This window comes from Agelaius tricolor, unplaced genomic scaffold (assembly GCF_023055355.1).
Source record: "Agelaius tricolor isolate 1412-34295 unplaced genomic scaffold, bAgeTri1.0.p SCAF_11, whole genome shotgun sequence".
NCBI lineage: Eukaryota > Metazoa > Chordata > Aves > Passeriformes > Icteridae > Agelaius > Agelaius tricolor.
In genome coordinates, this window is record NW_027269271.1 from 23,694,127 (window position 1) to 23,717,706 (window position 23,580).

At 43.8% G+C, this 23,580-nt stretch overlaps 1 protein-coding gene across 3 annotated transcripts in view; it reads right to left on the reverse strand.

The window, feature by feature from the left end:
• The window catches only part of LOC139594494 (BEN domain-containing protein 5-like), an 885,873-nt gene that overhangs the window by 177,542 nt on the left and 684,751 nt on the right, over window positions 1-23,580 (reverse strand). For all 3 annotated transcript variants that reach the window (XM_071436695.1, XM_071436694.1, XM_071436692.1), the window contains one exon: window positions 3,680-3,794. In XM_071436695.1, coding sequence (XP_071292796.1) covers window positions 3,680-3,794 — 115 coding nt within the window. The remainder of the gene's footprint in view (window positions 1-3,679; window positions 3,795-23,580) is intronic.

Sequence of the window (23,580 nt, forward strand, 5' to 3'; positions counted from 1 at the left end):
CCCCCAGCAAAAGGAGTCCTTCTATTCAGGTGAGAGCTGAGGACAAGTTGTCAGCTAGAAATGAGGGGAAATCATGCTGAAGATTCTCTATTTTAGCTGGGTCAAACAATGGCATCTTCCTGGGCAATTTAATTAATAAGCTCATGCAGCATAACATCATCCATGCACTGTAGCTGCAAAACCAGTTACACTTAGAAGTGTAATGATACCAGGCTTTAAAGACTTCAAGAAAAGGGAGAAGCCTGTCTTCCTGTTTTGGGAAAGACTCTACATCCTTGGCCACAAGCAAACAGCAGGAACCTGTCATTATTCTGTATTTCAGGAGCAGCTGGGTATAATCATGCAGCAAGAAAAGGACTTGGAGGGTATTTTTTCTACTGAAAAGAGAATTAAAAAACAACAAACAAGCAAAAAAAAACAATAAAAAACCCCAACCAAACAGAGAACCACAAAAACTTGCATTCAGATTGTGTATAGACTTCCTAAACATTCTGAATTAAAGGAGCTGCTTAATCACCCCTGTACATCCCACATTTCTTTTCATTACTTATTGTATAGGAATGAAATTTTTTAAACTCTTGCATAAACTTGAATAAATCAGTAAAGTCTAGCATCCCATTTCCATGCATCCTGATACACTGAGCTCTGACATTCATTTCCAAGACCATTTCTTTTAGAGCCACCTGAATATACCTGCAACATATAAACAGCTTCCTCACAGGTGAGTCTGTGCTTTACAGTTGCAGTCCCAAACTCATTTGCTGCTGGTGATGAAAATTTCACCACATCCAAGTCAGAGTCACAACCCATTTTGTCTGTTGAGAATGAGCAACTATTTGTGGAAAACAGGCAATTCTTGGTGGCATTGTTGCAGAAGTGGCCTAAACTACTAAACCTCAGTTCACAACAACAAAGGAAGAAGGATTTTGGATGAGAGCACAGGACTCACACCCTCAGTCAGTCCTGCATCCCCAAAAACAGCAATGAAGAAAAATCTCACCAGATTAGCTGTTATTATATCACCCTGGCTTGGTGAGTGGTTGGTTCCTGTCCCGATGCCAGGAGAACAAGTCCATCCCATCCCATCCCATCCCATCCCATCCCATCCCATCCCATCCCATCATCCCATCCCATCGCATCCCATCGCATCCCATCGCATCGCATCGCATCCCATCCCATCCCATCCCATCCCATCCCATCCCTCCTCCCAGAGCTGCTGACACTCTCAGGCTCCTCATGGTGCCTGGGATTCCAGAGGACAGCCAAGTGCATCCAACAGTGCACTTTGCAGGTTGTGCAAGGCTGTGCACTGGTGGGGTAAAAGAAAATCCTCTCTCACACTGGCAGGAGATCAATTTACAAACTCAAGCATGAGGTTTAATTACCCATTTCATTATCTTAGCTTGCATAGTCTGAATGTGAACCTTCAATGAACCAAAGAAATAGTCACCAGCTGCTGCTTTGAGAAGGAGGGAGATAACAGGAAGAAGTTCAAATGCCTAGAACTGCTCTTGCTGCATGTGGCACCCCTTGGAGGTTATCCCCAGCCAACAGATCTGTGTTGGACCCCACTATGTGGAAAACTTCTGAAAGTCCTATTTATGTGCTAATCTGAACAAAGACCAAAAGAGATGAAGCAGAGTTATCTAGCCAATCACTGAGAAGCCTCAGAGTTAAATTTTCAAACACAAGCAAGTGATCCTTAGAGATTTTTTTAGACATTCATCCAGTAAATTCAAGTAAATAAATTGTGATGTGCTTGTGGATTTTGTATGAGCATGAAATAAAGTGTTTGCTGCAAATTATTCACTCAGCACTAGTTAACTGCAATGCTGGCACATTACTAGGCTTTTTAATATTCTTCTCAAGATAACAGGTAGCATTTTGCTTATTATCCTCATTTTTAAGTTATTAGTTACATTAGGCCATTTGTAAATACAGTGAAGAATTGCAAGAAAATCAAATTTTTTTTTCAACTAGCTCATTAAAATTCTCTTTAGTTCAGGAGGGCTGAAAATCCTGCATATCATGGAAAGTTAAACCAAGAGGACACCATCAAGCTCAGCAATTCCAAATTAATTCACATGCCCTTTCCCTCTACCTGGGTTCCCAAAAGGCTTTTCAAGTTCTGAGCCATATGAATGCCTATAAAAAGCTGCATGTCTTTCAAAAACTATAAATAACAGAGCAGGGGAAAAACCCTACAGGGCAAGTGAACTTAGGGGGAAAACAAAAGCTGCTTAATTGCAAGTGGAGTTTGCTTATGTGCACGGCACCTGGAAGAAAGGAAAGTGATGTAATACCAGATTCTAGAGCCATTTTGGTTTTTTTTTTCCTTTATAGTGACACATTCTGATAAATTCCTGGTGCTGTCTGATGCCACCCCTGCAGTGTCACTGACTGGTTTGGGATTTGCCAAGAGCTGGGTGAGCATCACTGCAGCTGCAAGGAGCCACCTGTTCTGTGAAGTTTCGCTCAGAACACACAGAACCACTGTGGAAATCACCCCCACCACTCCCTGCTGCTTCAGCTTAACAATGAGCAAAGAAAAGGAGCGATAAGGAGCACAGATCACAGGACCATAAATGCTGGAAAAGACCTCTAAAACCACTGAGCCCAGCCATTAACCCAGCACAGCTAATCCATGTCCCTAAGCACCACACCCACACATTTTTTAACACTTCCAGGGAGAGTAATTCCACCACTGCCTTGGTTCCAATGCCTGATCACCTTTTCAGTAAAGATTTTTTTTTCCTAATATTTAATCTAAAACTCCCCTGGCACAACTTGAGGCTGTTTCCTCAACAAAGAGCTGCCAGCAGCCCCATTTTCTGCACCTTCTATCTTCCACCTCCTCAGTGGTCTTCTCACCCATACAATAACCCAGCCTTGTTCTGCTTAGCAATGCAACACCTAATTAGATCAGAGCTCAAGGTAGCCTGGCTACAAAGTGAATTGTGTTATTTAGTCTTGCACTGTAAGCAAAACCACATGCAGTATATTTCATTTCTCAGGGGCTTCTCCAGAGAACTGTGTGGTACATGTAATTGCCCCCACAAACAAATCATCAACTAATCAACTGCTTTTCATTATCACCTCCAGCAGCACATTTATTTTGTAAATAAATGCATTAAGAGCAAACAATTTTAGGGAAAACAAAAGATTATCTGAATACGATCTCAGCAGAGGAGGTGGTAAAGTAGTAATTCAGATACTAAAATGGAGCAAAATTAGCATAGGGTGGAATGATTATTCCATTCCATGTATCCCTATCTATTACAGTACAATAACAGAGTGAAATCTGTGACTTTAATGGATGATCTGGGTAGTTTAAGGGAGCTGTGATTGACTGACACATTTACATAGGGGCTGATGAGCAGCATAATGAGTGCATTCATAAAACACAGCTAAGGTCTAACTCTAAGCTGACATTAACTCCCACACCCAGAGGAGCCCTGTACAGCAGATACTCTTGGGGAGTTGCTCTCTACCTCCTGGAGCAAACAAATTCCCTATTTTCCCCTTTCCTAGGTGGGAATTTCAGGAAGCACATGGCCATGTGAGAATCTCCAGTTGAAGAGGAATTAATTGAAACAAGTCAAATAAGATTAAATGCCAAAACAGTGCAAAGTGTATAAGGCAAATATAACAATAAATGGGTTCATCCCCCACACCATACCTGTAATTTCCTAGGTAAACTCCATCAGGATTGAGCATGGGAGCAATCTTGAACACCAGGTGGTCTCTCAGTACTTTTGCAATTGGATGGTGGCTCACAAGGAAATCAATTATACCTGAGGAAAAAAGAATTAAAAAGGAGTTTGAAGAGGGGTGTCTGTGACATCAATGATTTCCAGATCTCTACTTGAAATTTCACATATAAAAGATTAGAATGATGATTCCTCCTGGCTCCTGGCACTGCTCCTGCTTCCAACAGAACAAACCACTTGCAATCACACAGCACCTGCTTAAAACTGCAAGAACTTTAAGTAGAAATACCTGAATCTGTCCTCATAATGCAAGTACACCATGGCTGCATTACCAGACACTGTTGAGTTTCCACAGAGGGAGAGGTTACTGCTCATCAGCTGAGCCACAATAATAGAAAGGAGAAACTGAGATACCCCTCATACCCAGCCTGCTCAGAGCTCACCTTGTGAGTGGAAATTTGTTGAGATGAGCCATCTCAAACTCATTTCAGCATACACCCAGACCTACCCACTGCATACGAACACAGATTTCAGATCAGCTGCATGTATGAAGGGGTGTAAAATGCCTCACAAAAACTGGGAGAGTTGCACAATATGTGCACTGGGCACAGGGATATTGTGCCACTGGTGGACTGGAATTTATGCAGCCATATCTTTCACTTCTTTTATACTCCTAAAAAACAGGAGTAACTCCACTTCATCAGCTCCTTTAGTGTGGAACCCTGGCAAGTGATGGGGAAGCAGACCCTAAATGCCCTTCCTTTGGGCACATCACAGCACCAGAGCCTGCAGGAGCTCCTTCCTCTTGGCCTGGTGCTTGGGGAGCCATTGCCTCAGCCCAGGGCTGGTGCTGGGGCAGGAGAAGGAACCTAGCAGCTAAATTCACTGCTGAGTTGGTACTGACAGAAATAGCTTCCAGGGAATTAATGCTGAGATAAATTGAGTTCCTGTGTAATCTCAGGACACCCACAGATAGGTCATGACAATTTGCTATTTATTGTAAGGTCCATCCTGTGAAGCAGGAACCATTTACTGAATTTCCCCAGAATAAATCAATCACTACGGTCTAGTAACAGGGTAAAATTAAGCAGAGAAAAATTAAGGCTGCTCATCAGTAAAATTTCAGTAATGGTGAGCTCTATTAGAGTGTGGAATTGTCTCTCCAGGGTAAGAGTGGAATCCCATCATCAGAAACATTTAACACTGGGCAGGGTAAAGCCTCAGGGAATAGCTATAATAAGCAATAATTCAGCATAGAAGGGATGGCCTGGGCTAACTAGCTGACTTCAGACCTGATTTTTTGTGATTCAATCAAAGAGTTAAAAAAAGCCCTTAAACCCCATGTTCATGCCAGGTTAAACTCACTTGTTTACAGCTTGGCTGAAACATGCATTAAAGATGAGACCAAAATCTCACATTCTGCATGACTCCTTCATTTAGCTAATTTCTTAAAGCCCGCTTTGTATTTCAAACACCAGAAAGTCTGAACCTAGGCTGCTGTTGGAATGAATTCGAATTTTCTGGGGCATATGGAGAAAAATTAAGCTTCTGAAATGTCTGAGATCATCAAGGCATAGTTGACTCTAAACATCAGCAATTTTTTCATGTCTCAGTGATGAATCCTGAAGAGGAGAGAAGAACTTTCTGTAACCAGGTCTTCCACTCGAGAAGAAACTAAACCTGAATTTCTGAGGCAAATGAGCATATACATAATTATATTTCTCAGGAAATGTCCCTGCAATTACCTCCTCTTGATGAAGGAAACTGAACATTGATCTGCTTTTTGGCTGCTGTTGTGACTTTTGTTCATTATCCAACAGCAAGAACACGAAGGAACGACGGGGACACAGTTGGATCCTGAATAACCAGATTTCCTAACTGTATGCAAACACAAAAAGCTTAGCTATGTTAAACTGCTGCTCTGACTGTTTCCTGGCAGTGTCTGAAACATAATCCACAGCACTCACACCTGGAGGGCTCAAAATCACTTAAAGGGAAACAACCCCTCACTTAGTCCTTGGTTTCTCAAGACCCTGTGCTGGTTTTAGTTTTAAAGAGCTTGCAACTTGACTCAACTAGACTCAAACTCATCAGTTTGTATTTTCTAAAACACTTGGAGGAGTTAACCACTCAGAAATCAGCGTGTCCAGAACAAGTTTTATCCCAGGTTAGATAAGACCCTTCAAGTAGAAATCAAACCAGCACAAATATTGCATCATGTGAATTGTGGATCATTGCTTTTCTTTCAGGAGGTGACACAAGAGCCCAAACTCTCAGGGCTGTGGCTGCCATGGTGCTGTGGAGAGGCTTGTCCAGGTTCTGCTCATTTCCTGACGGGGGCTCTGGTGTTGAGATCACCCCAAGGTGTTAGAAAGTCTCTTTTTCCCAGCCCTGAGACCGAAGAAGAAGCTGAGATGTGTCAGTTCTGCTTTCCAAGGTTATTTATTTTTTCTTGTCTATAACATTCTTTCTCTGGCCCACTGAGGTCTGTCCAGCAGGTCGGGTTGAGGCACACTGGCCACCCTCAGGATGCTGTTATTTTTTATAGTAAAAACCACATGTACTTTATTTACAATAATTTTCCAATACTTATCACTTATGTTAGACAGTCTGCCTCTACTCTAAACCAATCCAAAAGTGCCACTATCCCAGCAGAAGATGGAGAAAAAGAAGGAGAAGGAGAAAGACAAGACATGCCCAGATTCCCATCTCGCCTCTCAAACCCCCATTCTAAAAACCCCAAAATTCTACATTTTCACCCTGTGATAAATTCACTATCATTCTATTCAAACCCTTGTGGCTTGTACATCTTTGCACAAAGTTGGTAATTGCTTCCATGGGTTAAAATCAAGGGCACAGGTGTCTTTGACTCTGTGCCAGGGTCTCTGAGCCCCCTGCCAGGGTCTTGAGCCCTCCAGGGCAGTCAGAGGAATATCCTGGGTTCCGACAGGTTCCCCCCTGTTACTGATGCAGCCTCACTCAGAGTTTGGCAGGAGCATCTTGGCAACTGGAAGCTGCAGTTCTCAGCTTTAGCAGGCAATTACTGCTCCCCAAGAAGGAGCATGCAGTGGTGTGGGAGGCTGCACATAAACTGCAGTGGGTGAGGGTCAGCTGTGCCTGATTCACTGCATCCAACTAAAGGATCTTGGGCACCCAGAGCTTGGTGTCAAACACGACCCAGCATCTCCCCAGGCACCCCAATCTGCTCAGGCTGCTGCAGCCAAGTTACCCATCAAAAAGAGATTGACTTGATTTTCTTACTTAGCAGATGGTCAGTTAAGCCTGAAGAAGCCCTACCCCATGGCAAAAATACCAAGGAAGAGTTAAAAATAACTCTCAGAATTCTAACCTGGAAGTAGAGGCAGTTCTAAGGGGCATGAGAAAAGCAGGAGACAAAAACATACATTTACATATACAATCCTCACTCTAAAATTATTGTAAGTATCCAAAGAATCAATCTAACTAGGAAATAGCTTTGTCCTTCAGAGGAGCCCAATAGTTCTGGACTGCCTGAAATAGTCCAGATCAATAATATTTTAAATAAAAAGACAGATATCAGAGTATTAAACAAAAAATACCATTGCCGAGAACTTGGTCCTCCTGTTAATAAATCAATACAAACTAAATTTTACAGCTCCTGTAATCAGCAAGAGACATATCAGTGTATCTCATTAGGCCAGGGTTAAGAATTTGGCAGCAACCAAAGCCCATTTAATATCATTTACTTCAAGGCAGACATGGCAATACAACAGATGCCCTAATTTATTTGTTGATCTTTGTATTAAAATAACAGTTTGCTGGTAAACAGGAAGGGTAATGATGCCAGTCACCCTTGTTAGTGGCTAATAATTGCTTAAATTGTCCACTAATTGACCTGTGGTACTGTTGAAGCACTGGATCGTGTTGCAGGGCATGAAGTAAACAAGGCCACTGTAATGTTACTTTAGAGAATGACTTCTGGAAATAGAACTACTTATTGCCATAAATTTTCTTTTCACAGATGAGCAGATTAATTGGTCTGCCAATTAGTCTGCTATTAAAGAAAAAAAAGGGCTGCCCACAGATTGGTTGGATCTTCGAACTGTAGCCCCAGTTTGGGTCAAAGGAAATAATCCAATCTGAACCAGTCACATCAGCTATGAAAAATAAGACAAGCATTATTTAAAAACACAAACCTCTGTGGCTGGAGATCAAGGAAAATAGCCAAATAATGAAGTAGTAACTCTTCAAGAGACTTCAAAATGAAATAGAGAATGTGATGGAATGGGCCTACCGAGGCACATTACAGTGTGGAAAAGTTCTCCAATTAGAAGAAGCAAAACAATACGGGTTATTTTCCTCTCAAGCTTTCTGGAAAGCAGTTAAAATCTTTATATTTCAAATAATTATGTGCAATTATAGATGCTGCCTGGAACCAGAACAGCTCAGAAATCAGCATTCAGCCATGACACAGGAAGAGGCTTATTCATAGTCCACTAAAAATCCACCAAAGTCTTTACATCAACTTCCAGGAGATTTTCGTAGTTGCAAGCAAAAGGGAATAAAGAATTTAAAACAAAGGAAAGGGAAAACAATACTCACAACTGCCAGCATTAGAGACACAGCCACATTGACTTAAAAATGTCAGATTGTTAAAAAACTGATTTCTTGGTAAACCCAGTTTCACTGAAACTGCACTAAATGTGGACCAAGCCTCTTCTACTCTTAGTCACTTCCTTATTACTATTCTTTCTCAAGGCTGAATGCACTTTTTCAAATTTCTCCTGCCTTCTGCATCTCAGCACCTCTCATCTGCTCCAGTGTTAGGTCCTGTGGCAACTTTCTGCCCAGCCCAAATTATCTGCTGGTTGTTCTCAAGCAAGTTAATCATGCACAACGTGTCATTTCCACTGTTCTGTCAAGATATTTCCTCAACCAACCTCCTTAAACTCTGTTTAAACTTCCTGCTGGCTCTAACATGACCTCTCCACATTTGCTCCTTCCAAAGAAAAGCCAGCCTTATCCCCTGCTTTTTCCATTACTCCATCCTTTCACCCTGTCTGACAATATATTTAATTGTGCAGCTATATAATACATTTGCCCTACTCCTATTAGTGAAAATCTAATCAGCACAGATCCTAATGCAATATGGCAACTGCTAATGCAAACATACCCTGCACTGTATCTAGTATATGCCAAGAAAGAAGTGATTTATGTTTTCAAACCCATTTCCTAATGCTGGGTAGCTGCTGGTACCCTTCAGTCAGATCACCACAGCCTGCAGGTTAAAGAGAATGTGACAATTGGGCTCCAACAGCCATAGGATCTATCCACTGGAAAATAAATGTAAAGGAGTCCCAAATACTTATGCTTACATGAAACTGTTGAAATACACAGTTAAAAGAGACTGAATCCAATGTGAATAACACCGTAGTTATGTTTCAGTGGAGAGTAAGAAAGCAAAAATACGGGGTTGGGCTTTTTGGAGAGGTTTTTTTTAATGTGACAGTTTAAAAAAAAACAAAAAACCAAACCAGGTGATAGTGGCCAAGCACTTACAATATTCTGCCTCCAAAAAACAAGTATAATACACAGAATAAATGACACCAAGCTACCACTGTGCCACCATTTGCCTGAGAAGTGTTTCTCCTTCTGCAACAGGGCCTTCCTCTGTTCAGCCTTTGCCCTGTCTCATGGCACTGCAGGAAAAAAAACCCTATAAACCAAACCAAAAAAAACCAAAACATGAAAAAGACAGATGGACCCTCTTCTCCACCCCAGCATGGTGGGAAAGGTGTCACACTCCCACTGCACCCTGCCCAGCACAGGTCACAGCAATGCTGTGCCAGGGTGGGCTCCAGAGAACACACAGCTGCTCCTTCAGTGCAGCCCCCAGCAGAGCCCTACAGGCAGAAATGGTCCCAAAATGCCTTATTCTGAAGTGCTTCAGTGTTCAGCACAACACAAGAACAAAGATAAAAGCGTGTGAAGGGTGATAAAGGAGCAGGGCTGACTCATAGTGAGGTTACTGACATGATCTCACATCATGCTGTCACCAAAATTGTTCCTACAAAAGATCATCACAGAGGGGTCCATATGCACAAGATCATCACAGATGCTGACTCTGCCCCTTCTTACAGTTCTGCTCCTCCTCCTAATGTGGAAAAACAGATTGACAAACTCCAGTGTGTTTTGTTTGTAGTATTACACACTTTTTTAGAAACGTGGTTCTTGTGCAGGGGAAGGGGTGAAGAATGCTGATGCTGACATCAATCCAGAAAGAATCTATGGATTTTGAATGCTTTATTAGTAGGTTCCCTTATCTTTCCAAAGGTCCCTTTGGAATCCATGGCAAAACCAAGGTTTATCTCATCAAAATTACAAAAGCTAATATGGCTGGTGAAGAAGCACTGCAAAACCAAAACAGGCACCTGCTTATGGTGTTAGATGAATGAAAATTTGACATCTGAATTATGTCACCAGTTCCCACATGCCCAAACTGCTGTTCATCTGCATCCATATGCCTCTCTGTCAGTAGTTTCTGGGACTGAGACTGGGAAGATGCAGAGCAGTGTCTGCCTTCCCTGAGCCCCTCTCTGGCCATCCTCAGCACACTCAGCAGCAAGGCAAGGGAGGGCAGGATGCTCTCAGAGGGATGCAGCACCTTACACCTGCACAAAACCCCAGTGAGCATCCCTCAGACCCCACTTCTCAGGCCAGACTCTTCTCCTGCTTCCTCTGCTGACGTTCAGACTTCATTTAGACTTCCCCCAGGAAAGGCTCAGAGGGGACCTGCACAGGCCTGAGGGTGGCACATGATGAAAAACAATCCAGGTGTTTGAAAATGCAGAGAAGTGAACCATTTTCCCCAGTGGTTCCTGTGGACAGGAGGGTCTCGAGGGAGACAACCCAAACAACAACTGCCCATGGCAGAACACATCAGAGCCAACCAAGGCAGGTGAGACAGCTCTAGGAAGGACATCCCTGGTTACATTATTTCTGAAGGGTACAGAAAGGAAAAAGCTCATTGATTCTCTTGGAGTATCAAACCTTTTGATCACACAGCAGTTTGTCCCCAGCTAGACAGGTAAATATTTCAGTGCTAGGATCTCGTTGCATGAGTTTGTTGGTTAAAAGCAGCCCAGAAAAAGTCTGTAGGTTCCCATGGTTATTTCAAGTTTTTTAAACCTGCAACCATCATTGCTGTTGTAAAAAAAACCCAAAAAAACCAAACCAACAGTTAGTACTGGTGCATTGTGCACAGAGCCCCACTTCACCTATTTTTAAAGAAGTTTTAATCAACCTGAGACAGAAAAGTTGCCCACCTAACTAAGGATCCAGCTGCAATAAGCAGATTGATTAGAAACACATCAAGCTATATTATGGCATGTTTGTTCTTTTATTTACCATTTAGTCTCTCATCTATTCTCTTCTGTAGCTCTTGGTCTCTTCAAAACACAGGATTAAAAGCAAAGGAAATCTCAAATAATAGGATAAAATGAATGTGCAGGAAATGAATGGGTGAATTAGATTACAGCAGATGAAACACTGAGGTCTCAAATGTAAAATGCAGGGAGTTTATTTAATTTGTTACTCTTTTAAAATGAAAATATGCTCACTGACTTGAATTAGTAATTTTCCTGTTCTAAGATATGTTAGGCCATTACAGCTAGGCCTGTTTCCAGAGCAGTGAAATAAATGGAAAACAGCCAGTCTCCCAGGGAACACAGTCCTCACTGCATTTTGCCAACCTAGTGGAACAGTGCTAATGTCAGCTCCAGAGAAAACCACGCTTCTGCTGGAGGGGCTGCTGCAAAGGAATTGAGAATGACTGGCAACAAATACTTCAAATGGCAGAGCAAGGCACTGTGGATTTTCTCCAATTTTAATGTGCGTGGTAAGCACAGACAGTAATTGATTTAAAGAAGATTTTAAAAACCCATCATTCCTGACCATTCCCTCCCTTCCTCCTCCAGCTAGCCCAGGGTTTCACAAATAATTAATCTGGAACTTGGTGTGGCTGGAACACAAATCCATGGAAAGCAATGGGAGCAGCTGCCTGGAACCTCCCAGCTGGGTTTTGTCAGTCTGAGAGAGAAACTGCTCTGTCAGTGGCTGACCCAAGTCAGGGCATCCCAGCCAGCACCTCCACCCCTCCAGGCTTCCCAGATATCTTCTTTTACGTGTAATGATCCAACTGATGGGACTGAAGTCTCTGGTGCAGGGCCACAAGTGTGTGACAGCCCTCTCCAAACACACCAGCAGATCCCAGGGTGTGGGGACAGTGAGCGCCCATTGTGCTCCTGCAGCACAGCTCTGTGATGAAATGACTGACCATGTCAACTGTACCCGAGCATTTCAACTGCTTTCCACAGTTACATAGGCACAAAAATCCTTCTCACACCACTGTAAGGGTACAGGAGACATTTCTGCCATCACAGCCTCAATTGACATTTGGCATCTATTCAGATTGCAAGTTCAATGAAGATTTGGGAAAATTGTGCCATAGTAAAACATTCTGGGACTCCTGGAAAAGGAAATGGACCATATGATACCACGAGGCAGACCTTGTTTCCCATTTTAATGTGTCTGCTGACTGGACAGGACTGACTGGGATGGAAACCTTTAAATTCATCATGGATATTCCACATAAAGGAGGCACATTTACACCACTGCCTTTCATGTGCACTATCCTACTATTTTTGAGAGACTCCTACATTTAGACTGTGCAAACAAGGCCTCAGAACACCAAAGAGTTCCAGACCCTGACACTCCAGATTCATTTCAAACAGGGAGAATACACAGTGAAATGGATGTGACTGGAATAGTCAGTCACAAATCAGCAGTCTACAAGTACAATCAGTTCAGTGTAGAAAGTTGCTAAGTGATGAGTGTTTGGGATTTCCTATGTATTTTTATGAGCTGTTGCTCTTTCCTCATAAAAAGATTCACATCTGCTTTGAAGGATATGTGGCTGCTGCTGCTTGGCTGGAGCACAACACCCCAGTTCAGTGCTGAAAAGATATAGATATGCATTGCCAGCAAAACATAATTAAAGTTGGCATTCCCAGTGACTGGGATGTGGGGCCAGGAGCCAAAATGCCAGATCTTAGTCTCTAGCACTGCTGATTTTTGGCAAGTTGCTACCAGAGTCTGCTATCTTAGTGTGTTCAACTTGAGATAGCAATGGCCAGATTTGCAGGGCAGCAAAACTGGCATCTCTGTGGCCAAAACCAGCAGATGGATTTTCCAAACAAACTCATGAAAGCTCATTGGAGCTGACTGTAGTTGGAAACATGGCAAGTGGCCACAAAATGCTAGGTGTTGAGTAAAATTCTGAAACTTTTCTGCTCTTACTCAGCTGTCACTAGTGAGATCTGAGCCACTGGCAGTCCATCCCCAGCCCACTCTTCCCTAAAGGTAAGCACTTTCTGAGAATCAGCCCTGTAGAGGTCAAGGTGGACAGACTTTTGGTGACAGAGACAACCAGTGTCACTGGTCACTTCAAAACTGCAGCCCTGAATACTCTCACTCTCTTTTCTTTTCTTTTCTTTTCTTTTCTTTTCTTTTCTTTTCTTTCCTTTCCTTTCCTTTCCTTTCCTTTCCTTTCCTTTCCTTTCCTTTCCTTTCCTTTCCTTCCAAACAAGTAAGCACAGAAAGGAGCACGCAAATGTTCCACAAACTATAGCTGTTTCTCAGAACCTCACAGGATTACCTGGAGAGGGGGAAATCTGGCATTTAATTTTGCCTGTAAAAATTTTCAGCCAAAAAAAAAAAAAAAAGCAAATTTTCAGCCAAAAAAAAAAAAAAGACAATTAAGCATTTTGCAAGGACAAGTCTAGTTCCTACTTTAAAATTCTCTAGATACTTTATGCTACCTAAAGCCTGATCCAGCCTGAAAAGCCAAAAAAATTAACATTACTAAACAGACTTGAGTAGATGATGAGACCACACAAATGATCTTGCTACAAAAGATGCCCTAGGTCATATAATTCATGTAATTATTAGAACATACATTCATGTAATCTTGTTCTGATAAAACTGTCTTCTAACATGCCTTAAGACTTGCTCTGATGCTTTGGAAACCCCAAAGTTTGGAAACTTTAACAGCTGGAAACCCCAAGGAACCAAACACTTTGACCCTTTCCTACTTGTTGGATGCAGCAATTTATGGCCTCAGGACTCATTTGGATGCCATTAAATTGTGCATCTTGTGCACAGAACCAGCTGTAGTTTGTGGAACACTTTGTCTGCTCCTTTCTGTGCTTACTTGTTTGGAAGAAGAGAAAAGAGCATCTTTGGACTGTGCATCTTTTCAGCCTTTAGAATAGGAATGCAATGAGGAAAAAACCCACTACATTGAAGCTTGGGTGCTTGAGCACTTGATCAGAGCAGCAGTGGGGTGTTGGTGGCACCATCTCCCCCATCCCACTGCAGCTCTGGGTGCAGGGACTCGCGCTCTCTCCAGCAGCACCACCAGCCCAGGTGGAGCACCAGGCTAATCCCTCCCACCATTTCATGGTCTCTGCCTTCCCTCTTCCTTGCAGCAGTGGGATAGCCACAAGCTTCAAGGGAGCAGACTAATTTAGGAGAGCAGAATGAGGCCAGGGCTGGATTTGTCTGGTGAGAAGCGCGAACCTGCACGGAGGGCAGCAGACTGTCTGCCCTGCACAGAGATGAACTCAAATCTCAGCCCCTTCCTTACCCTGATGGCTGATGTTGCTTGCTTAACCACAAACTAATCTCCCCAGGCCCAGGGGCACTTGTGCAGCTCTCCAGCAGGACTGATGCAACAGCAAAGACCTGTGACTTGAAAGAACCTGTCAGGCTGACAAAGAGAGGAGGTATTGGCAGGAGCACACAGCTCCTGCTTCAGGATTGCCTGAAGGGTTCCTAAATTCAGTGCACAGCACAGACTGAGTGGGTGGCTTCCTTGGCTGGCTTTCCTTTCTTTAATTTTCTTAATATGCTGTAAGGAGCTTGGAGTTCTCCTTGCATCAAAATGAGCCTACCAATACCCCCTGGATAATGCCTCTTTTCCTCCTGGGGAAAAACAAAAGGGTTCCTGGAGAAGCACTGCAAGGATTAGATGATCTTGTTTCATTAATGAATTACTTGGGATTTATCAGAATCATTCTCAAGATGTTACCTCAAGAATATGATGTGCTTGGTCATTATTATTCAAAGTATGTCCTTCCCATGAGTGTGAGTCCCCCAGTCAGCTCAAAAAATATTCACTGCATTATGGCCCTCAATTTTTACAGCACTAACTAATGTTAAATCCAGCTAGAGTTGAACAGAAATATGCAGAAGATTCCACCTTCTCTGATGTGCAAGACAAGAGACAAACCAGAATAGAGGCTTGATTGCAAAGAGGGGAAAATAAACATAAGGGGAGTAAAATCCAGAATGCATGAGCCAGAGTCAAGCTGGCAGAATTAACTCAGGCACTGTTTCCTGCTATCCTTATCAACTCACAAAACACCAGAGTTTTCACCATGGCCCTGAAGGGGAGTTTCACCTGTCCACCAACAGCTCACAGAGCACCAGCAAGGAGGGAAAAAGAAAAACCAGGACCTGAAAATCACTTCATTCTCCAGTTTGCTATTTAGAGCTGTAAGGGTCTTGCAGGGGAAACAGAGAAACTGCATCATTATCAGAGTGCTGCTGCTTTACCCAGGAGCAGGCTGAGCTCCCCAGAGCCTGGAAGATGACTGCTTTCCTCCCCATCATGACAACTGCAGATGTGGAGGTCAGAAACCTTTCCAGGGCTGGCAAGAAGACTGCACCACAAGTGTAAATTCTCCAAAGTTGCCTGCACTGGGGAAAAGATTCCCAGCAGAGCTATAAAAGTGATAAAAATAAACTTTGATGGACACAGGGAGGACTAAGCAGACTTAGTTCTACTTGGGAAACCACTAAAATTGCAAGGAATAGGCAAAGAGGATGAACCTGCTCCTTTCAGGCCTTTTGTTGAGTTGTCTCCCCAGACTCAGAGCACTTCCCATATGGCCAGAGTCACCTTTTCACAACCTGGCAGCAGGTGCCTTTCTTGGGAATCAGGAACATTTGGGATTTCAGTGTGCTTGGTGGAACAAAGGTGGGCACTGGGAGCAGAGGCTGGACTAGTTTTACCCAGTTTCACCCAGTTTTACCCAGTTTCACCCAGTTTCACCCAGTTTCACCCAGTTTTACCCAATTTCACCCAGTTTTACCCAGTTTTCCCTCTGGGCCTGTCACAGAGTGCTGTTCTGCAGGCCCAGTGAACAAAGCAGCAGCTACACTGAGCTCTTACAGAATTAACTGTGGCCACAACAAGAGCTGCAGAAACCTGAAGATGGATAGATTAGCCCAAGCAAAGAATGTGCTGTAAGCTGAGAAGGCAAAAGGTGGATTTCTCTGGAGGCAGACAGAGAATACATTTACATATGAAAATCTAATACACAGTGAAAAAGGAAAAGGGCATTACATAAATAATGTGAGGCAAGAAATGAAAAATATGTATTTTTAAACACATTCTAAAAACGGTTTCCAGCATCTGCAAACATGTTGCTCAGCCAAGCAAAGACCCTGAGGCAACAGGTTTGGGTCAGGCAGGCACACACACAGACCAGAGGGGCCCTGCAGAACATCACTCATTCACACCAAGTTCCCTTCAGCTCTAGGGTGTTGGGAGAGTATTGGAGGTATCTCTTTTAATTTGCCTTTATCTTCAATGAGCTGTAGACATATGCTAGTGGGAACATCACAAGAGGGCTCCTCAGCCAGACTGACTCCTGGTGCTGGGATGAAAGTGGAACCCAAATTGCTGGGAAGGAGCAGGAGCACACTGGTGCCCCCGGGGGTGATGTGGTGCCCTAATGCTCTGGATCTCCAGAGGACACAGGTACAGGAGAAAACTGGGATGTGGGAAAGGAACTCTTTCCTGTGCTTCAGCCCAGAACTTTAATCCACTCAGCTAAGGAGAAGAGCTGAGGTGTCCCCTCCTCAGGACTGAACCCCAGCTGTTCACTTCTGCTGGAGATGTGGCTTTGCCATTCACATGTGGCACAAACACTGGCAGCTTGGCCTGGCAGGAACCTGCACAGCCATTTCCCTCCTTTCCCCTGTGGGGATGAACAACCAGATCACTTTGTAACTCCTGATACACAGAACTTACACTAAACCAGCTGTAATGGCACCTTTTGGCTGCTTCATTGATTTCCACTTTACTGGGTTTGCAGGTTACACTGCTTCACTGTTACAGGATTTTCCTGTCCTTCCCTTCAGATGGACTGAAAAGGCACAAGGCAGTTTCTTCCCTTGCAGGGAGGCAGAGGCAGCTGCAAGGCTCCAGTGGCAGAGCAGGGCACAAAGTCTGCAGGCACTGCAAGGCTGGTGTCACCAGCAAGGCAGCAGCTCTAAAATGGACAACCAGAATCAGAAAGAGAGAGAATCCCGTTGATGGAGAGCTGTTTTACACTCTCCTGTGGTTATTTCTGGGTATGAGAAAGGCAAGAATGGCATCAGCTTCCTCAGAGTTGGCTGCCTGTCCCCTGAAGCCAGAGGAAGCTCCCTGCCTGCTCTGGGTTTGCCCCTCAAAGACATCCAAAAGTTCCACATAAGCAAAAGCAGACTAAAGCAGATCTGTGTCCATCTCCTCCCTGACAGATGGTATCAAGGCAGTAGAGGCTGTGCTGCTCTAATCAGTGCCAAAGGACAGTCAAAACTGAATGGAAACATGGAAGTTGATTTGCACAGCAAAGTCTGGAGCTTCAGTTTTGACAGGCAAATAAAGCAGGGACTGTAGGTAACACCTGAACTATTTCTGGGGAAAAGAAAAAAAAAGAAGGAAAAAAAGGAGTGATTTATTAAACAAAAACCTAATCCTCAGGGAAGATCTGATGGCCAAGAAAATGCTGGCTGCATCTGAACTTGCTCCCCTTGACTCAGAGATGAAAGTTGTGTATCTGCAAGTTGCTTTCAGTGGTACTGGAGGGGACTTGTTTGGTAGCTGCTTGCACTGGGCTCCAGCAGGAAAAAGCTTTTTTCCCTGTGGTTTATTTTTTTGTCTTATAGAAGAATAAAAAAAAAAGTAATGACCGTGTCTCTACATGAAGAAAGAAATTGCAAAAGCTCTGCTCTGCCCCTCGTCGCTGGAGATGGATCTGTTCTTTTATTTACACTGCATGACATCCAGGCAAGAAAAAGCTCCACAGAAATAAATGAGGGTCACTCTCTGTCAGTGCAGGTGTGCTCCTGGCTGTTAAGCAACAGAGTATGGCACAAGCCCCTGCCTCCACTCCAGAGAAAATTTTGCTGTGAAAATGAAGAGGCATTGCAGATCCTAAAGGTGATGGCAATTAGCACTGGAAAGGGAATAATCAGCAGCATTTCCTCACATGAGTAGGGCCACCACAAGCATCTCTCCTTGTGAAGAAGTGAAATTCTCCAGGAGGGTATAAAAAGTACATGTTTCCATCTGAGGAGCATGAGGGAGAAAAGTCAGAGGGATATAACTTTCAGGAGGCCTCCAAGGGTTGAGGGGGTTTGTTGTTGCTGTTTTAGGAAGAAGCAGCTAAAAAACCCACACTATTTCCTAAAGAATTCTGTTTAGAGACAGTCTTATTGCAAAATCAACTTTGAAGCATATTAAACTAAGAAGGCATAAGATGCTCTCATTCCAGAATAAGAATTGCTGTGGAAATGTTCTGATGCACTCTACATTTACAGTCTGCCTCAGATGCAAATGAAATCTCAAGTGCCAGCAAGCTCCAGACAGAAGCTCTCCCCAAGCACTTTGCAAGGAGGGGTTTAAACTCTGGCAGCACTGTGACCACAGCAGCTGATGTCAAGATGCTCCTTCCCTCATATCCTTGGCCATTAGGAGCATTGCCAGGAAGCAAAATCAGAGTTCACGTGTAACCAGGGGCGAGGAGTGTCTAACTTTCTACCTTGAACAGTCAGATTGAATTTTAAGGTCTTAAAGGTAAACTTAACTTTAATAAACAGCCCCTTTTGCTGCATGAAGAAGCCAGAATTCAGAAGGGAGAGGTGCCACAGAACAGGCTGAGACCCCAGCGATCTGCTGTCCCCAGGGCAGGGAATTCCTGCAGGGAATTCCTGCAGTTCCAAGAGGTTTCCAGCTCTGTTCTCTGCCTCTCCCAAGGAATGTGCAGCACACCCAGCCTCTGGAAGGTGGCACCTGGGCCAAGGCTGGGTCACAGCATTTTCCAGTTCTACTCTTGACTCTCTGACACATCGTGTCCCATTTGATGGAGGCAGGTGAAGCTCTCTGAGGCTGAATGGCTTCTCCTGTACCTGGAATCAGGCACCCTCCTGCTCTCGCTTTGCAGTTATGACACCAAGCACAAGTGTCACAGGACATGAAGCTGATCGGTGTTGTACTAAAATCATCACAGCAGTCAAATTTCAATCATTACAAAAATTAAAAACTCTCAGTGGTGCTCCTTTTGGGTAGGTGGAGGTTGTGGTGAACCAGAACCTGCCCTGTTGTCATTGTCTGTGTCACACCTGTTCTGTAGTCACCCAAAGATTTGGCTTGTACTTGCCAATAATATAAAACATATCCATCTTTTTAACATTTTGCCTACACACTGTGCCACTGGCTAAAAATTCTGAAGTAAACTTTTATAATTTCAAACAAAATTTCACATAAGGAGACCTGCAGACTTCTCCTTTCCTCTTCTTTTAACTGACCACAGATCTTTGCCTTTCTTTGTTCTATCCCTTCCCCACCACATTTTTTCCATCAGTGATAAAGTGACAAAAAAATAGAGAAACAAAAAAAAAATAAAGAGACAAAGGGAAAATAGGAGAAAAATAAGTGAGCTTGTATGAAATTTATAATAAAGCACTCTTTGTAAACCTGTGGCATTAGAAAAAAAATACAAATTAATTATTTTTCATCCATCTCCAATTATCTTGTACATTTAGCAGCAGCAGAGACTAAAGCCATAACCTCCAAATCAGAGCACAGACACCAGGAGTGTGTTACCATTTGTGGAACATGTAATAAGTAATTTGACCCTTGAACTAACACTATAGGGCACATCTGGAAATTGCCACTTAGGGGTGACATCAGTCACTAGGGAACCAACCTTCCTGGCCAGAGTGATATTTTACAGAGCCCTTTGCCATTGTTCAAAACTCCCCTAAATTTACCCTTCCTGCCTACAAAGTGTTTAATAGAAGTTTGCCCCTGCATTAGGGTCCTAGCAAAGCAATGTGTGCCTGCATCTCTTCTTAGGTAAAAATAAGCAGAACTGGTAATGAATGGGCCCCATTACCCTTTCCTCCCATCCTCAGAGTGCAGAGAAGCCTCAGACTGCACTGAAAGAGCAAAGCCAAGCTCTGCAGGGCTGCAGTCTGGGGCAGAATCCTGCTTCCATCCCAAGTCCCTTCTTCTTGCCCTCCAGACAAGCTGTGCACCCTTCTCTCTGTAAGCTGGAGAAGTCATGGCTCTCATAAATATGTGCACAATGCAACAGGCACCCGAGGAGCTTGTGAGCAATCTGTGCAGGGGCAGAGGGAAAGTTTAATCCCAGTGCCCTGGTGTCAAAGGAAAGCTGGCAGCAGCCAAGTCCCAGTCACTCATCAGTGCTGGCTCCTCAGAGCAAAGCAGGAGGAGCAGGAAGGTAAGTGCAGGGCACCTTGGGACAAAAGGACTGAAAACAAAATGAAAAGAACCCAAAAAAAAAAAATCAATTCAGCTGAACCAAGCCAGGGCAGGCAAAGAACAAAGGGTCAGAAGACAAAGCTGGAAACAATAGACCAACAAGATGAGTATCAGTTGTGAGGAAGAGCTGGGGCACTGCTGAAGGCCAATGGAAAGGGCTTAAATTATAAAAACTAGGAGAGATTCCTAATTGTGAATCCTGCCCTGCAGCTTGATCAGCACAGCTCTCACACACTGCTGCACTGACTGAAAGGGCTCATCTCAGCCTTGATTCCTTGATGGCAATGATGTTCATTTATCAGAGCCCTTTCTTTGCCATCAACAGAGCCATGCAAAGTAGATCTAAAGACAACCCCAAACTTGCTCTGGTTTTTTCATCTTTGTCCTGAGTTTTGCATATTTATTTCCTGCCTTGGCCCAGAGAAGATCTGGTTCCTGGGGGTAATGCTGCTCCCTAAAAGTGCAGGACTTGCTGCCCATGGCCTCACAGAGCAATAAGCACTGAAAAGGACCCTGATAGCTGGGCAGACATGGATAAACACCTTCAGAATCCACTCAGACTGCAATTTTTAGTGGGAAAACCAGACCATATTAAGGAAAGCCAAGTGATCATGATGCCCAGGTAATCAACATTTTCTCTTTATCCTATTCTCAGACATCAGCAACGTGGCCCAGTGTGTACAAATATGATGTGCTTTGTCCTAGAGGGAGGTTGGTAGGGCTGGGAGGAAATTATCTTTAAGCCCATGTTATCCAAAAGTATAAGCAGTCAAGAAACATTGCAAAACCAGGATGTTCAAGAGATTAATTGGGCAATATCACATGGAGACAAAATAAATTTGCCTGTTGTTCTGCAGTGAAAGCCTCTCTCAATGCTCCCCCTTGAAGACCAAGGGCTCCTTTAGCTCTGTGATTATCCCAAAGAGGATTAGTTAAGCAGAGCCAGTCAAAGGCCTGCTCTGGGCAAAGGGCAAACCGAACCAAACAAAGCCACTTGACATTTCTGAGCTGCACAGGCACAGCTGACCTTGCTGTCCCAGGGCTGAGGAGTCACTGGGAGCAGGGAGATGAGCACACAGGGGTGGGCAGGAGAGGGGTGAGCCTGCCTGAGCAGACCAGATTTCTGTTCCTGCCACTGCAGATTGAGCAGAAGAGGTGGGAGAGCAGAGATGTCTCAGCCACAGGTGACACAGCTCTTCCCTCAGGGACAGCTCAGCTTTCCAGAATTCTGGGTTTGCAAACAGCAGCACCCAGCTCATGCATGGTCCACCTCCACAGCCTGCCACCATCACACCTTCTCTTCTGTGCAGGAGTTCCAGAGAACACACCTTGTAAGGGTGTAAATCACATGACTCTACAGCCTGAGGGATTTAAATCATCATAAATTTCCTCCAGCTCAGGAACCTGGGTGTATGACCTCTTGTACCTGCCTGACACCACACACAGTGAATGGATTCAAAGGCTGTGGTACCTTGTAACAGCCAGTGCCACACTGGGGAGCAGGAATCCCTCTCACAGTCTGTTTGCATCAACACAACTTTAAAAGGAGCTTTTATTTCCATTTTATTTCCATTACTCCAATATGGATGCTTTAGTATTCTCAGAACAACCTCTCTCTCCTGGGATACTTCACACTAAAATCTCATCCAGGAGATTTACAAGGGACAGACAATAGTGGTTTTCATGTTGCTTTAGAAGCCAGGGAGAGTGTGTTTCCCTTTGTATTAAAGCTTAGGAGCTATGCACTTGAAAAAAATCTTAGTGGGAAGGGTGAATGCAATTTAACAACTTTAAGAGATCCCTGAAGCTTGTTTTATGGTTGAGCTGCTGAATTCTGTTGGCTTTGTTTGCTTCTCATCATTTGGTTTCCTGAACTCCTGTAAAGGAGCCCATGAACTGCAGCTCCTGCTCCCCATGTTCCCTCACTGCTCCTAAGTGCTGAGCTGCTCCTGAAAGCACAGGAGGGTTCCCATTCCCATCCTCTCCTGACACAACTTGTGCATGCCATTATCTGGATACAGAACACCATTCATTCATGGAAAGATTCTATTCTTCTTTTGACCAAGAGCAGTCACCTCTAGGGTGGAACTCTGCTCCAGGGGATGCACTTTCCTATGGACTGCAGCCAGAAAAAAGATTTTCATAGGATACCATAAATATTGAAAGGGAATAGAAGCTTTGTGTCTTTATACCTTAAAGGGTGGCAAGAGAGTATAAAAGAATACCCTTAAAGTGGAGCTTCTGTGTTGCTCAGTTCTCTTCAGTCTTAGCAATGCAGCCCACAAAGAGAAGCACTGGAAAAGGCTCCCAAAAAAGTCCTTCCTGAACCAGAGAGCAGTCACTCCTTGGCTGCCTGGCCATGGCAGAGCCCCCTCCTGCACCCAGAGATGCCTTACCAACACATCCAAAGAGGAATTGCAGACTAAGCCTTTATGCATATGCATTCCATTCACTTGGAGCCTAGAAGTAGCCAGGACAGCAGAAGTGTTTGCTTCCATTCTCTTTCATTTGGCAGAGAAGGCAGAAGTGAGACTTGACAGTAATACAACAAACATGCAATTACAGGATTCCTATTCCCTATGGAATGATATTTTCTTTCCCCCTCTGGTAAGAAACATAGCTTGGAAATGAAGATGAATTGGCTTGCTAGACAGAAGAGTAAAACAGATCAAGTGAAATGCAAGCCATGCATTTATTCAGATGCACATTCAGTCTGATGGGAAATCTGGCAGATGATGTCCCCAAGCTTCTGAGGACCCAGTCATTGCCACCACAGCAATTTCTAGGGGCACTGCTTTCTTCTCCAGCGCAGCTGCTCTTCCCAAAAGCTTCTTGTACCAATGGCTACAGAACTCAGTTTCTTTCCCTTAGCAGAAATTTATACCCTGGAGACAGCTAAGCAAGGTCATCCCCTCTGCTCCTTCAGAAAGGCTCTTTTCACAGGTAAAGGCTGAATTTGCACTTGTATATAAAACATGTCCTGGCCTTCAGTTACTGTCAACTCATGTCCTAATGCTCAAAAGATTTATGCTTAATAAAAGAAACAGAAAAGCAGCTTTTAACCCTGACAGTATATTCCTCCTCTTTCTTCATAAGAAAAGACAGAGTTTGGGTAAAATTCCAAGTAGAAGAAACAGGCTTCACAAGGACCCTTCTCACGCTTAAGACTCTGTTTCCCACAAGAAATAAAAACCACAAATCCCAAACACGTAA